Source organism: Notamacropus eugenii, chromosome 1 (genome assembly GCF_028372415.1).
Source record: "Notamacropus eugenii isolate mMacEug1 chromosome 1, mMacEug1.pri_v2, whole genome shotgun sequence".
Taxonomy (NCBI): domain Eukaryota; kingdom Metazoa; phylum Chordata; class Mammalia; order Diprotodontia; family Macropodidae; genus Notamacropus; species Notamacropus eugenii.
The window spans coordinates 212,908,044-212,922,740 of NC_092872.1; the positions used below are offsets into that span (position 1 = coordinate 212,908,044).

General features: G+C 38.3%; 1 protein-coding gene across 1 annotated transcript in view; it reads right to left on the reverse strand.

Moving 5' to 3' along the window:
- Window positions 1-14,697, reverse strand: part of BLNK (B cell linker) — a 93,535-nt gene that overhangs the window by 21,294 nt on the left and 57,544 nt on the right. Inside the window, exons 6-12 of the mRNA XM_072626427.1 lie at window positions 14,311-14,468; window positions 11,583-11,664; window positions 8,599-8,676; window positions 7,985-8,013; window positions 6,779-6,821; window positions 3,831-3,909; window positions 1,816-1,843 (exon numbers count right to left, since the gene is read on the reverse strand). Of these exons, the coding sequence (XP_072482528.1) occupies window positions 1,816-1,843; window positions 3,831-3,909; window positions 6,779-6,821; window positions 7,985-8,013; window positions 8,599-8,676; window positions 11,583-11,664; window positions 14,311-14,468 (497 nt within the window). The remainder of the gene's footprint in view (window positions 1-1,815; window positions 1,844-3,830; window positions 3,910-6,778; window positions 6,822-7,984; window positions 8,014-8,598; window positions 8,677-11,582; window positions 11,665-14,310; window positions 14,469-14,697) is intronic.

Sequence of the window (14,697 nt, forward strand, 5' to 3'; positions counted from 1 at the left end):
TCCTCATTTTTGTAAATGTCAAGATGATAGGCCCAGTGGCTCTAGACCATGTTGGCTATCATGTTGGCTTCCCAGATCTCCTCTGAATCAGTATTTAGGCTTCATGTCTGTGTCATCTCTTTTCTCAGAGATGGCTATTAAACCTTCTAGAGAGTTTGGAAGGAGCCAAGGTAGGTATTAGTTTAACATATGGCATTGATTCATTGCTGCTTGGGTAGGATCCTAGTTTTGTTCATGTCCAGGTAATGCCAGTTATGCTACATTCTGTAATCAGCTGTATAATTAGTTGATAGGGAATGTACACCCCAGCACATAGAAAAGAATTTCTGTGAAAGAAGTGGTCTCTTTGGCAAGTCTGTTCTAGAGAGTAAAGATATTTACACAGGCCACCATGGTTTTATACTCATTATAAAATTTTACCATAACTGTTCTCTCCTTAGAAGGCATAACTTCAACTAGCATGTTTACTAGTGCTGATAAGTAAATTAGCGATTTTTTTCCTGTTGCTAAGTATGTTCGTTCACCTTAAGAAAGGCTCTTTTTGTTTTTACTTTTATTTGGAAATTACTTCATCTTTTAACTGGGGTCACATTATATAGTGGGTTACATCCCTAGAATTTTGAAACAAGGTCAGAAATGTGCCCTACAGTTGAAGCTGAGGAGAATTTAATTTTTTAAAAAGGATGAGATTAGTCAACTAGCCCAGTAATCTTCCCACCTTAGAACTCATATGTTGATGAACTTCTGTCAAGTACAAGATATCTTTCTGAATTTCAAAGGTAAAATAAGCCATGCTCTAGCCAAATGTATACTGATACTATCTGAGATGTCAAAATCTAAGGGCTCTGCACCGGGTCTAGAAAAAGTAGGCACAAGAGAGATGGCCAGTATTTGTCTAATGCTGTTGGAGGAAGAAAATCCTCTGATTTCACTAACTGGTGCCAGTTAGTACCAGTTAATAAACTATTAAATATGTCATTTACCCTAGAGTTAGGAAGGCCATTAATCCAGCTATCATAGTTTGATGGAAATGTCTCTTGAGGACATCCAGTTCCTTTTGTTGTGATTCTAGGATTACCAGTCAATTTTCTAACCTATACTTTGGTCTCTGAACTGAACCTACTAAGAGTGTACCATGCAAAAGGGTAGCATCAACAAAGCTAACATTATTATTAATTAATAAATTGACATTTTACTTTGCAAATTAGTGTCTTTTTCAGGTCTCTTGGCATATACCAGGAATCCCAACTACTAGGGAGGCTGAGCCTGGTGGATCTCTTGAACTTAGGAGTTCTGAGAGGGAATGGGCTATTAATTAGGCGTCTGAACTAAGATTGATATCAGTATAGTGAGGTCCTGGGAGCAGGGGGCCACCAGATTATCTAAGGAAGGATGAACAAAGCCAGGTTGGAAACAGAACAGGTCAAGTAAAGCTTCTATATAAACAATAGTGGTAATGAATCCATGAGTAGCCTTTGCATTTCCAGCTTGAGCAAGATAGGGAGATCCAGTCTTACAGAAAACAACAATAAATCAATGCTTCTTGAATGTGATCAGTGTGGAGCCATCCCTCAGAGTTTGATCACCTCTGAGTGAGCTATAAAATATAACTCTTGATCACTAGATTTGACTGGAGGAGATTCCATCGAGGTGTGACCAATAAGAATGGGCCAGTCTGAATTGCCAGCTGGACTTTCTCCTCCGCTTCTGGCCATCTCTCTTATAACTTCAAGGTAAAGCTGTCCAATACTAGTAGATGTTATAGAAAAGATAATACCATCTTATATCAAAACCACAGATTCAAAATCAACTTACTGTCTTCAGTTGGGTTGCTGTTTTCTTTCTGGGGGATAAAAAGAAATTAGTAATAGAGAAAGTTCTTATGAAATGACTCAGGTAAATTTAAAGCAGATCATCAGAAGCCATTGTCTTGGAGAGCTGTCTCTTTTGGACCATGGAAGGGGGAGTTAGTTATGCCCTCCTGGTTTGTGGAGAGTTAAAGGGAGCAGAGTTGAATACCTTTAGTAGACTAGGAAACAAATTGAAGCTTTTGGAAAATGCCTGGCAGGACAATATTCTGAATACCAGAAGTAGCTGACATCTGTGTAGGATCTTTATGGTGTGTAAAGACCCTTGACACACATATCTCACTGGAATCTCACAACCTTCCTGTTAAGTAGCAGCACTAAGATTATTATCTCCATGTTAACAGGTATGAGAACTAAGATGCAGAAAAGTACAGTGACTAGTCCAAGGTCACACTACTTGTAAGTGGTGGAACCAGGAATCAGACTCTACTGAAATGTACTATGACAAAAGGGGTGTTATGGTACAGTGGTTTTGCATCAGAAGACCTAGCTCTGCTGCTTATTGAGGGGATAGTGAAAGGACTTGGGCAAGTCACTGCACATGTGAGTCTCAGTTCCCTCATCTATAAAATAGGAATGATAAGCTTTCATGGGATTGTTATGAAGATCAAATGAGATAACAGTGTGTGAAAGCTATGAGCTGATTATCTATACTACTAAAATAATAATGATAATTATAATAGTAGCTGAAGTACACAGCAATGATAATAGCCCATATTTCTATCATATTTTAAAGGTACTTTAAAGGTAGTTTACTTATATTCTTTCATTTAATCCTCTCAGTGTCCTATTAAGTACACATGATCATTATCCCCTTTTGAAGAAAGCACTAAGCTCAGTGCCTGGCTTACAGTAAGTGCTTAATTAATGCTGGTTGACTTGTTGACTTAAAGATGGGGAAACTAAGCATATAATAAGTGCTTAACAAATGCTTGCTGATTTACTGATGAGGAAATTGAAGTTTGGAAAGATTGAGTGACTTGTCTAAGATGGAATAGTAAGTCACTGAGGCAGGACTTGAACTCAGGTCTCCCTGAACCTATGTTCAGAACTTTATCTAATGTGCCACATTATCTCTTTTGGATGAAAAGTATCCTTACTTTTTAAAGGATGTTTGTTTACTCACCATTTATTACTTAAAACAAAGGTTAAGTCTCAGATCTAAAGATTAGATGCTATTGAAGACTGAAATATGACCAGAAATGCTGACACTGCCTAACAGAAATAATATAAATCTCCAAGGATTTAATTTCCTCCTGACTTTTTACATAAAATGGGGTGCCTCTGTTGTATCTTGGGTCACAATGTCTTGAGGAGGGCAACCAGTGTGTTTTCCTTGGTAGTGACTCTAAACTCACAGAGCAATCTTTAGATCTCTAATGTAGGTTCCTGAGGAAGCTTCCCCATGAAGAAGATAGGCCATGGGCAAATGACTGGCATTAATTATCTGATTAGACTTTGATCATGTATCATATGTAATATTCCCTATCTCTTGACTATTGGGACTATTACCTCTACTTTATGAAAAGATCTGGGAATTCGTCGATGTGAAACAGTTGGCATGCATAGATTCCCTGGGACCTGCTTCAGGCATCAATTTAGGCATTAATTAATAGGCATTAATTTAGTTCTTACTGTGTGCTGGGCCCTGTGCTGAGCTGAATTCCTGAGGCTGAGGTGCTAAGAATTCCCACTCACCTGAAAAGGCTTCAGTGAAGTGTAGTGAGTAATAGAAGCCCAGCCTCTGACCCCCAATGGCTTTTCTCTGTCCTTGCCATCTCCCTTTTAACTTGGAGAGGAAGCAAAACCAGAAGAGCTTCCTTTTATTCTGCCTGGGGCAGAGCCTGCTCCCTTTAGAGAATGTCTCTCCCCCACTTGCATGGAGGCTGCTGCTCTGACCCTCAGAGGGAAGTTAATCAGCCTCAGCATTCTAGTGGTCTTCTTTTAGTGCTGGGTACTTACATGGCTCTTGGGAGAGGTGATGGGGCTTGGATTGAGGAAGGAGGCTTGGATTCCCGAGCTGAGGCATTGCTGCTGTCACCTGAGCACAGTGGACATAAACAAAGTCAGTCCTAAATCTCAGATCCTTAAATAGGATTTTCACAGTGAAATAAAATCACCTTTTAGACCGGGGAAGAAAGATGGTTTCACTCTTTTGTTGCTTTTTAAATAATAGTTCACCATCATCCCAATCATCAAAGCAAACATTGATATGGCACTTGCAAAGGACTTTACTGATGGTGTCTTGTGTAATAATAATAATGATATCAAACACTGATATAGCACCTGCTATGTGGCAGTCACTGTACCAAGCATTGTACAAATATTATTATTTCTTTTTATCCTCACAACTTTGGGTAGGTGAACAGTCTCATGTTTTCAGCTGTGGGGCTTGGTCTTGGCTACCAGGATGCAGATAGCAAATACAGTGCAGAGTCGTTCCCCAACTGATAAATGATCAAAAGATATGATCAGCTTTCAGATGAAGTAATCAAAGCTATCTGTAGTCATATGAAAAAAATACTCTGACTCACTATTGATTAGAGAAATTCAAATTAAAACAATTCTGAGGTACTACCTCACACCTATTAGATTGGCTAATCTAAGAAAATAATCTAAGAAAAGGTGAATGACAAATGTTGGAAAGGATTTTGGAAAAATGAGATAATAATACATTGTTGGTGGAGTTGTGAACTGATTCAACCATTCTGTAGAGCAATTTGGATTTATGCCCAAAAGACTATAAAATCATGCATATCCTTTGACCTAGCAATACTGCTACTAGGTCTATATCCCAAAAGAGATAAAAAACTAAAAGAAAAAGGACCTATGTACACAAAAATATTTATAGTTTCCCTTTTCAGGGGGCACAGAATTAGAAATTGAGGGGAAGCCCCTCAATTGGGAAATGGCTGAACAAATTATGATATGTGGTTGTGATGGAATACTATTGCACTATAAGAAATGACAAACAGAATTCTCTCAGAAAAACCTGGGAAGACTTGCATAGACTGATGCAAAGTGAAAAGTGCTGTGTACAAAGTAACAGCAATATTGTAGGGTGATCAGCTGAGAATGACTTAGCTAATGCAATGATCCAAGACAATTCTGAAAGGCTTATAATGCAGGATGCAATCCATCCCCAGAGAAGGAACGGATGGTGTCTGAACACAGACTAAAGCCTTTTTTCTACTTTATTTTTCTTGAGTTTTTTTTTTGTCTACGTTTTCTTTCAAACATGACTATTATGGATATGTTTTGCATGATCACACCTGTATAACCTATATTAAATTGCTTGCCTTCTCAACGAGGGGAGGGAGGGAGAGAATTTGGAATTCAAAGTTTTAAAAACAAATGTTAAAAATTGCTTTTACATATAACTGGGGGAATATAAAATACTAGGAAAAAGAAAAGAAAAAGAAAATATGGTGTACACGGGTGGGAAGGCTCCTCCCAGGAGTCCCTCTGACCAATGGTCTTAGCTGGCTAGAGGTGAGAAGGGAGGTAGGAGTCTATGAACAAGTCTCTGTTGGGTCAGGGTAGGAATCCAGATATGGATCTTGCTAGGAGTTTCCTAGCAATGTTTTTCATGGGTTCATCTGTTTGAGGGTAAAAGGAAATTCACTAAGGGAAAACAGAGGGACCTAGGACCAGAATATCAAAACCTTATGTCACCTGAGGGTCACTCTCTACCCTTCCTGCTACTACCTCTTTAGTCATCATGAGATGCTGAGGCTGCCACATGCAAGACTGATGGCAAACATGGAAAGATTTCCAGGACAGTGTAGAGAAGACTGAGCTTTAGGGCAAAAAGAAGAATCCCTGACCTAGTTACTTTAGGGGACAGTAATGGAAGCTGGGAGGAGGTGAGTGGAATAGAGTCCTAGTCCTGGTCACTTTGTGATATAATGAAAGAGGAATCCTGGTCTTAGTGTGTGAGAAAGAATAATGGGGGTGCTAAATCCTGGAAAAGACAAGGCTAGGAATATGGAGGACATAATTGTCTAAAAGTATTTACGTAGCTGCAAAGTCAAAGAGGGTTTAGACATTCTATTTTGCAATACTAGGAACAATGGAAAGAGGAAAGGGAGAGTTGCAAAGAAGCTGGTTTAGACTTGCTTTCCAGGAAGATTTCTTAACTATCAGTTATTCTAAAAAGTACAGTGGGCTTGATAGCAGGTTTCACCTGAGGGAGTGGAAGGTTCTGCCGCCTTGGAAGTCTTCCAGCAGAAGCTGGATGAACACTTATCATCTATGCTGTGATAGGGATTCTAATTCTGTTATAGCTTAGGCTAGATAGGCCCCAGGTTCTCTTCCAGCTCTGAAATTCTGTGATTCTATGAATCTTATTACTTATCCCTCCCTGGGATAATGATGGGGAATCGAGACCTCACAAGGTAGGACATGGTAGTTTTATGGTGACAATTGGAAAATAAAGAAGTTAGACAAGAAATGAGAGGGAGGACATGCTTGAAAGCCTGCTCAGTGACCAAGGTGGAGAGAAGACATGCTTTCATAATGGAAAGATGACCACAGGAGCATCTGGACTTATTCTGAGGAGAGGAGAAGACAGTGGAGCTGGGCTTGAGTTGTAAGGAAGGAATCTGGGATAGGGGAGATCAAGGGAGGAGAAAGGAACTGATGAGGAAGAGAAATTAACAGAGGATGTCTACATGAATCATAGGAACTCTTGCAAGGATTTTCTGCATCTTTTCCTATTTGGCCAACTGGCATCTAGAGGCCAATAGGAAAAGATGCAGATGCTCCTGTGGTCATCTTTTCATAGATATAACACGAGCTTGTTTCTATTTGTTGAATTAAAAGATTCCTGAAAGAGTGACCAATTGATCTTTTACTTAAAATACCCAAAACCTTTCCATAGATCTTTGTGGTCATCAGTGGCTACTCACAGGTTTTGATGGGTGGTTTTTGGTGTGGAGAAAAAGGTGGTGTCTGAAAAACAAAAAAAGAAAAGTAGCCGTAAGCTGAGAATTTTGTATCAGTGATTTCATTTGAAAAAAAATTCCAAGGACTTCTTTTGTGATTTGACAAAAGACTTTTGTCAGATCTCCTTTTAGTTTTTATTTCTAAACTTCCCTTCTTTCATAGCTTGCATCTAGAATCTCTGAACTCTTCGCTTTCTTTTCTGATGCTCCCTCTACACAGGAGAAGCAGGAATTTCTTCATTAGGAATCAGGACCTCAGCTCTCTACTGCTGTGGCATATATAGTTCCTGGCCTGTCTATTTGGGGACAGAGAAGGAAGGCTGTGTGACTCAATGGAAAGCATACAGGTTTAGATTTTAAGAAACCTAAGTCCCAATTCTCTAACAATGACTGTGCCTCAGTTTTCCTCTCTGGAAGATCAGGATATCATGTTCACTACTTACTTTATATTAATAGAAAATCAGATAACTGCTTTGAAAAGTTCAAAGGTTCACAGCTCTAGACATGGAAGGCATCTCACAGGTGCTTTATCAACTAATCTAGTCCAACATTATTTACTATTTGAAGAAATTAAGGCCTAAAGTGACTTGCTCAAGGTCATGAAGACAGTAAACATCTGAGGTCATATTTGAACTCAGACCTCCTGACTCCAGGCCTTGTGGGAGGTGGTCTATCCACTGCACCACTCAGCTGCCTCCCTGATCTCCATTTTATAGATGTAGAAAAGTATTTCACCCTAGATTACACAGCTCACAGAAGTCAGACATTAAACCCAGGAATTTCTGACTTCAAGACAGCAGTCACTATATTATCCACGGCACTATGCTATCTTATTAGGTATATTATGATGAAAATAGAAATAATCAACAGTCATAATTTGATCTTGAGCATAAGTTTTACATAGCATACCATTTTCAATTCTACATAAAAGATTGGTGAACTGGTTTTTTTACTTTTTTAATTTTAAAATTTGTTATTTTGAACTTGACAGATATCAAGAAATATGAACTCTTTCATAAACACAGAAAATAAAAACAGGATCATATATGAACTTTTTTTCTTTTATATAGCTTTACAAAAGCTTTTCTTTTGTATAGACCATAGGCTTTCGAACCTGCAACAGAAATCTCCACTTCAACAGGAGTATTTGCACATTGAACTAGATCTTACCTCAGTCACAGGAACTTCATACTCTTCTCCTAAATAAGAAATAGAAATTTTATTTGTTAAATTGGATGAAGCTCGGGTTTTATGCAAAAATATCCATTTGTTTGTGGAGATCAAATAAGATGACATATATAAAATGCTTTGTAAATCTTAAAGCATGATGTAAATGTTGCTTCTCATTGTTATGCGCAAAGGTATTCGTTAAGTACTTACTATACATCAGACACTGGGCCTGGTGCTGAAGATACAAATGAAAAACTGAAACACTACCTGTTCTCATAGACCTTCTCTTCAGATGTGGATGATTTTTGTAGTTGCATTATGATCTATAAAGGATATAGTCAGTATTTCTGCTTTCTTACATTTACTTGTAATTCTCCTGTATCTTAATTTATAGTCTGTTTTTCTAAAGGTACTATGTGGTGCTCAGAAATATATATGTATATGTGTATGTGTGTATGTACATACACACACATATGTATATATCCTTCTTAGTGTTCCCTTTCAGAAGATGTCAAAATTCTTTTAGCTCTAAAATTCTTGTGTCTTAATCTTTGTCATGATATGTGATCCATCGAAATTATTCAACTTAGTTTAATTTTTTAAAAAGTCTATACCTGGTGCTAAAGCAGGTACAGGTGGAGGCGAGGTTGGTGATGCAGAACTAGGTTTGATGGATCTGTTCACCTTGGGAGCTTAAAAACAAACAAACAAATAAATATTAAAGACATGCCCCACCTAAGAAAAATCCATATTTATAACAAAAATGCATCATGGAAAGATTATTTCATTAGTACCTGATAACCTACTGAATGGGTCAAATATGTTTCAGTATTTTACAGATAATACCAAACAACAAAGTAGATAAATTATTAAGAAAAAAAATAAACCTTTTCAGAAAAAATGCTAGTAATATCATATTATAACAACACCATGGAACATTAAAATTATTTTATTGTAATAGAATTTTGCTAGATATAACAGTACTAATATTGCTGGACCTGGAGATAACATGGGGTTAACTCCCAACATTTTTATTTTTGTAGCTAGTGTTTCTCTTTGTCTCTCTGTCTCTGTCTCTGTCTCTGTCTCTCTCTCTCTCACACACACACACACACACACACACACACACACACACACACACACACACACTTTACCCCTCTGCCACATCTACAACTTATTTTTGATGGTGTTTTTTTCCATGTGTGTTCTGGGAACTCAAGCAGATTTTGTACAGGTTATTTTGATGTTTGAGGAGACAAAGGCCATCAGGAGGTAAGAACAATTACTGCTTTATGGCAGAATAAAAGCTAAGGTTAGGTCTTCTTTTAAAAAAAACTAAATTATTACATGACCAGGTCAGACAGAGAATTTAACAATATTTACTCTCTAGAATTGTTGTTGTCATTCATCCTTCATTCTGGAAGAGGACCGATGGCATCATGAGGGTGACATCCTGACTTGCACATCAAGTGTATTTAAGTGAGGCAGACCTGTGCCAAGTCATCAGCCTCAGTAGTCATATGAAGAAAGAAAGGTTTCCAAGAATTATCCAAGGAGGCATGAAAATGACTTTGCTACACAGAATGCCTCTTTGTCACTGCATTTTTCAGAATGGAATTTTCTAAATGGGAGTTTTTACTTTTTTTCAAAAATATTTTAAAAATTTTATTTTCAATTTCAAATTCTCTCCCCCCCCCCCAGTGAAAAGGCAAGAAAGATGATACCAGTTATACATATTAAGTCATACAAAACACATTTCCACATTGGTCATATTTCAAGGGGAAGAAAGCAAGAAAATAAAGTGAAAAAAATTCCTTTACTCAGAGTTCATCAGTTCTCGCTCTCTCAAGCTGGCCAACATGTTTCATTACGAGTCATTTGGAACTGCTGTGGATCACTGCATTGATCAGAGTAGCATAGTCTTTCATAGCTGACTGTCTTTATGATATCACTGTTACTATGTACCATATTCACAGAGTTCTGCTCACTTCACTTTGCTTTACTGAGAATTTTTAAAAGAATATTTTCCTTGAGATAGAGATAAAGACAATTGGAACAGATCATGCACGTAGGGACCATTGTACTCTTCCATGAATCTGGTCTCAAGAAAGCAGAGTCTCTAATAGAATGTTTTCAGTGTCTGTTTAGAATGTGCATTTTGATATTTCAAAAATAATAAAAATAAATCATCATAATCAATCCACAAACATTTATTAAATTCTTATGATGTCCTGTACTTTGTAGTGGAGACACAAACACAGAAGCAACACATGTATTTCATATATTAAAATATATTCTTATTGAAATTATAATTAAAATGTGTTATTTAGTAATAATTTTATTAATGTATTCTAAATTATAAAGAGAAGCATCATTCACTCTTTAGATATATGATTTTAAAATGCCTGCTGATCAGATTTTTCATTTCATCTTCATTCTGGGTCAGCTTTTGATATCTTACCTGCCACTGGTCTTGTCCAAACCTCCCACCCCTGAGTTTTCCATCTGTTCTGTGGTTGTTCAGTCGTTATAGTCAGGTCCAACCCTTCATGATGCCTTTTGAGATTTTCTTCACAAAGAAACTGGAGTGGTTTGCCATTTTATTCTCTAATTCATTGTACAGATGAGGAAAAACAGGGTTAAGTGATTTGCCCAGGATCACACAGCTAGTAAATGTCTGTGGTCAGATTTGAACTCAGGAAGATTAGTTTTCCTGACTTCAGGCTCAGCACTCTATCCACTGGGCCACCTAACTGCCCATTAAATCTCTTGTACTAATGTGTTAGGGCAGCTAGGTGGCATAGTACATAAAGCACCAGGCCTGGAGTCAGGAAAACTTGAGTTTAAATATGACCATGGACACTTACTAGCTGTGCAACCCTGGACAGGTCATTTAATGCTGTTCGCCTCGGTTTTCTCATCTATACAATGAATTAGAGAAGAAAATGGCAAACCACTCTAGTATCTTTGCCAAGAAAACCCAAAATGGACTCACAAAGAATTAAGACAGGACTGAAATGACTAAACAATAGCAAAAACTAAGGCATTAATGGAATTCATATTGCCATTGCTTTTGGAAAGGGCCCATCAGTCTAAGGCCAATTGCTCTACTTGTCATCCCTGTTACTTCCTAGATCAAAAACACTTTCCCCGGGGCCACCACTCCCCTATATGTGTTGTATTTTCCCATTAGAATGTAAGCTTCTTGAGGTTAACAACTGTATATTTGTAGCCCCAATACTAAACAAAATGACTAGGATATAGTATTCACTTAACAAATAAAATAATTTAAATGCAATTTAATTTTAAAAGAATTAAACTTTATATAACTATTCATGAAACCATTCCTCTCTTAAGTTACACTGGATGAATCTGTCAATATAACTGAAAGTTTATTTGCTAATGTGAAAATACCATGGAGCAGGAAGAGGGCATATTCTCAACATGATATTGACCTACCTTCTGCTCAGGGAATTAGCAGTCAAAGAAATATAGGTGCTCAGGTAAAATAGCTGTTTTTAAGCAAAAGCTTACTACCTACTAGCTATGTGTGCACTGATCAGGTGCTAGAATTTATCTAAAATGTCTACAATCTTACCTTGCTCAGAAGGCGGTGAATTGCTTTCTGTAGGATGGATGTAGTTTTCATCTTCATCCTCAACAGGAACCACATAATCAGTCTTTAAAAGCACAGAGATAAAAGCAATCATTGCTTAGTGTTCTCTAGGAGACAATCCAACATTGACAAGAAAGACTCTAGGGGAACCACAAAAGTCCCTTCTGTCTTAACACAACTCTTGGTTGCCCACCTTCCTTGATGTGACTGTCACCCTTGGTACTGGAACCCTGCCTCAATCTGACATGAGATTATGGGATTTATGGACCTAACAGATAGGGGTGGGATGGGAAAAGAACCTTGAGACCAAGAGAAATAACACTCTGAAGTCTTGTGGTTGGGCCAAGGGAACCTGGGCACTGAGCCTACTTTGGCCTGGAATTTCATCATCCACAGCCACAGGTCTCAGACCCTCAGGCTGTGGTAAGAGCTGGTCCCTCATCACAAATGCCACTATAGCAAAAAGATAGTCCTGACCAGCTGGGCTTCTGCAACTTTCTCTACCACCATCTTGTATCTCCTCCTGTTCCCTTCATCCCATCTTTTCTCTCTTATTTTCCCATACTGACTTCTTCCCATTCTACATAGACTGATAACAAATATGGTCATTGGAATGTACCCCCTTATATTTCTACTTCTATGGAGATATTCCCAAAAGCTACCCCAAATTTGTTTTAATGTGCTACATGGGCCAGTCCCCACTCAAAATCATTGCTCATGATCTCATACTGATGTGGTCATGAATGTGTGTCAGAGGACGCATTAATTCAAAGACGTTTAGTCCAATAGCATGGCAATTGAAGTGAAGTGAGAAATTTACCTGTTCTCCCCTTGCCCCCACAATGACAGGCACGCACAGAGGACATTAATCCACAAGTGGGTGTGTTATACATTATAGGTGATACATTATATCACCAGTGGAGGGGGCACACAAGCTCCTTACGTGTGTAGCCTTCTTACTTAAGGCACGGTGCCCTGGGGAGAGCGTGCCCTCATACGCACATAAAGGGAATCTTCCCATGTCATTTTGTTGGCTTTGCTGTCAAACAGACATTTGTTTTATTTGAGCTAACGTGTTGTCTGGTTGGCAAAAGTACAAAATCGGAGGAGTACGGTGGAAAGAGCATTGGCTCAGGAGCCAAGGGGCCTCAGTTCAAATCCTGCCTTGATGTTACTCCTTTGAGACCTTGAGCAAGTCATGTCCTTGGCTTCTGTTTCCTCATCCATAAAAGGATGGAGTTAGGTCACATGGTCTCTAAGGTCTTTTCCAGTTCTAGCTGTAGGATGTCCGGATCCCATGGCTTTGAATGGATGCTGATCCACAGTGTAATTTGAAACTAGGCTAGATTTTCTAGGACACCCACATGTGAGAAAATGTACTAGGGAGTACTAGAAAATAAGTAAACCTTTTCTCTTAGTGATATTGTCTGCATTACATTACAAAGAGAAAGTAACAAAAAGATCACCCCTAGAAATCTATTACTTTCCCTTTAAACCAGAATTTCAAAGAAACCCATATTTCCTTGAAAATTAATGTGAATTTCAAACATTGTAGCTTATTGCTTAAAAAGCACAGACTATTTACCAGGCCAGAGACAAATTAACTTTCTGTTGATGGAACACCTTTGGAAAGAAGCCAATGTGTGAGGGATGATGGGGAAGGAGAGGGAAAGAAGAGTTTTTAGAGGAGATGGGAAGGTACCTACTTCATAATTGCTCCCAGAGATACCTTTTAAAGTGGACACCATATCACAAACTCCTCTTTCCCCATCTTTTCTTCTTTTTCCATCTCGGAAGAGAAAGCAGACAGTCAGAGGGTCAGAAAGAAGAGGAAACAGATTTAGAAAGAAATTCAGTGGAGCAGCAAAGCAAAAGGGGAAGAAGGAAAAAGAAAAATGGAGAAAACAAGAAACTGGAAGGTGATAGGATGGGGACAAAGGGGAGGGGGACTGATCCACAACTGGCATCATACCTTTACTCAGAGCCATAACCAGTTGCCAGGCAGTAGGTGAGCATTTATTAAGTTCTTGGGAACCCTGCCCTACTTTAGGATGTCTAGACCCCAGCTGTATGTCCTCAAGCATCAATTCACTATTTTTTTTTTCAATAGTTCCATAACTATTTCTGGGGTCCCATAAGAACAAAATTTCTGCATATGGCCTGCTTCTAAGTAAGCGTTAAAACGAGATCCTACATAAGGGTTTTCTTGTGCATGGAATGTTCTCCTTTTTTGTCTCTGTCTCTTAATTTTCCTGGCTTCTTTCAAGACCCTACTCAAATCTCACGTTATATAGAAGGCCTTTACATGCTCCCCACCCACCCACCCAGCTGGTAAGACTACCTTCTGTCTACTTGTAATTTGTATGTTGCCTCCCCATTAGAAGGTGAGATCATTGAGGGCAGGGGCCATGTTTCTGCCTTTGTATTTCTAGCATTATGACTGTTTGTAGGAATTTACACATTCACAAGGACTGAGCAGTTAGGAGGATGAGGACCCAGAGTGGAAAGACCCCACCCCACTTCACTGTTTACTTTGTACATATGTGGTGTCTCCTTTTGTTTTTGTCTTTGTATCACTTGTGTCTAGCACAAAGTTGTGTTTAATACGTTTGTTGACTGACAGAGTGTTTTGCAAGGGTCAGCCCAGAGACACAGGTGACCTTTGCAACTAAGTGTATGGAAGAACTTTTGCCATTGCTATGAGGATTACCTCATCTTCTGTGCAGTTTTTTGGCTTTGACGAGAGCTGAGGCTTCTGCGGAAGAGGTAACTGCAAAGATGAGTGTTTTGTTTTCTGGGAAGGCCAGTTTGCTTTATTTGGAAGTGTCTTGCTGAAAGGTGGAGAGTGTCTCTGGTTTGATCGATCATCTTTAAAGGAAAACACACATACATATATACAACATAAATTTAATTCCCAACTATTCAGTGTTTGGAATTCATGTAAGAGCTTTTTAAAAAAAGTTTTAAAATACAAACTATTTTTGACATGATTTTATACAACACAATTCCATACAAAAAAAAAATCTTATTTTGTCATTGCCTTATATCATAAAGTTATAGATGCTTCTCTATGAAAAAAAAATCTACTGATTGAACA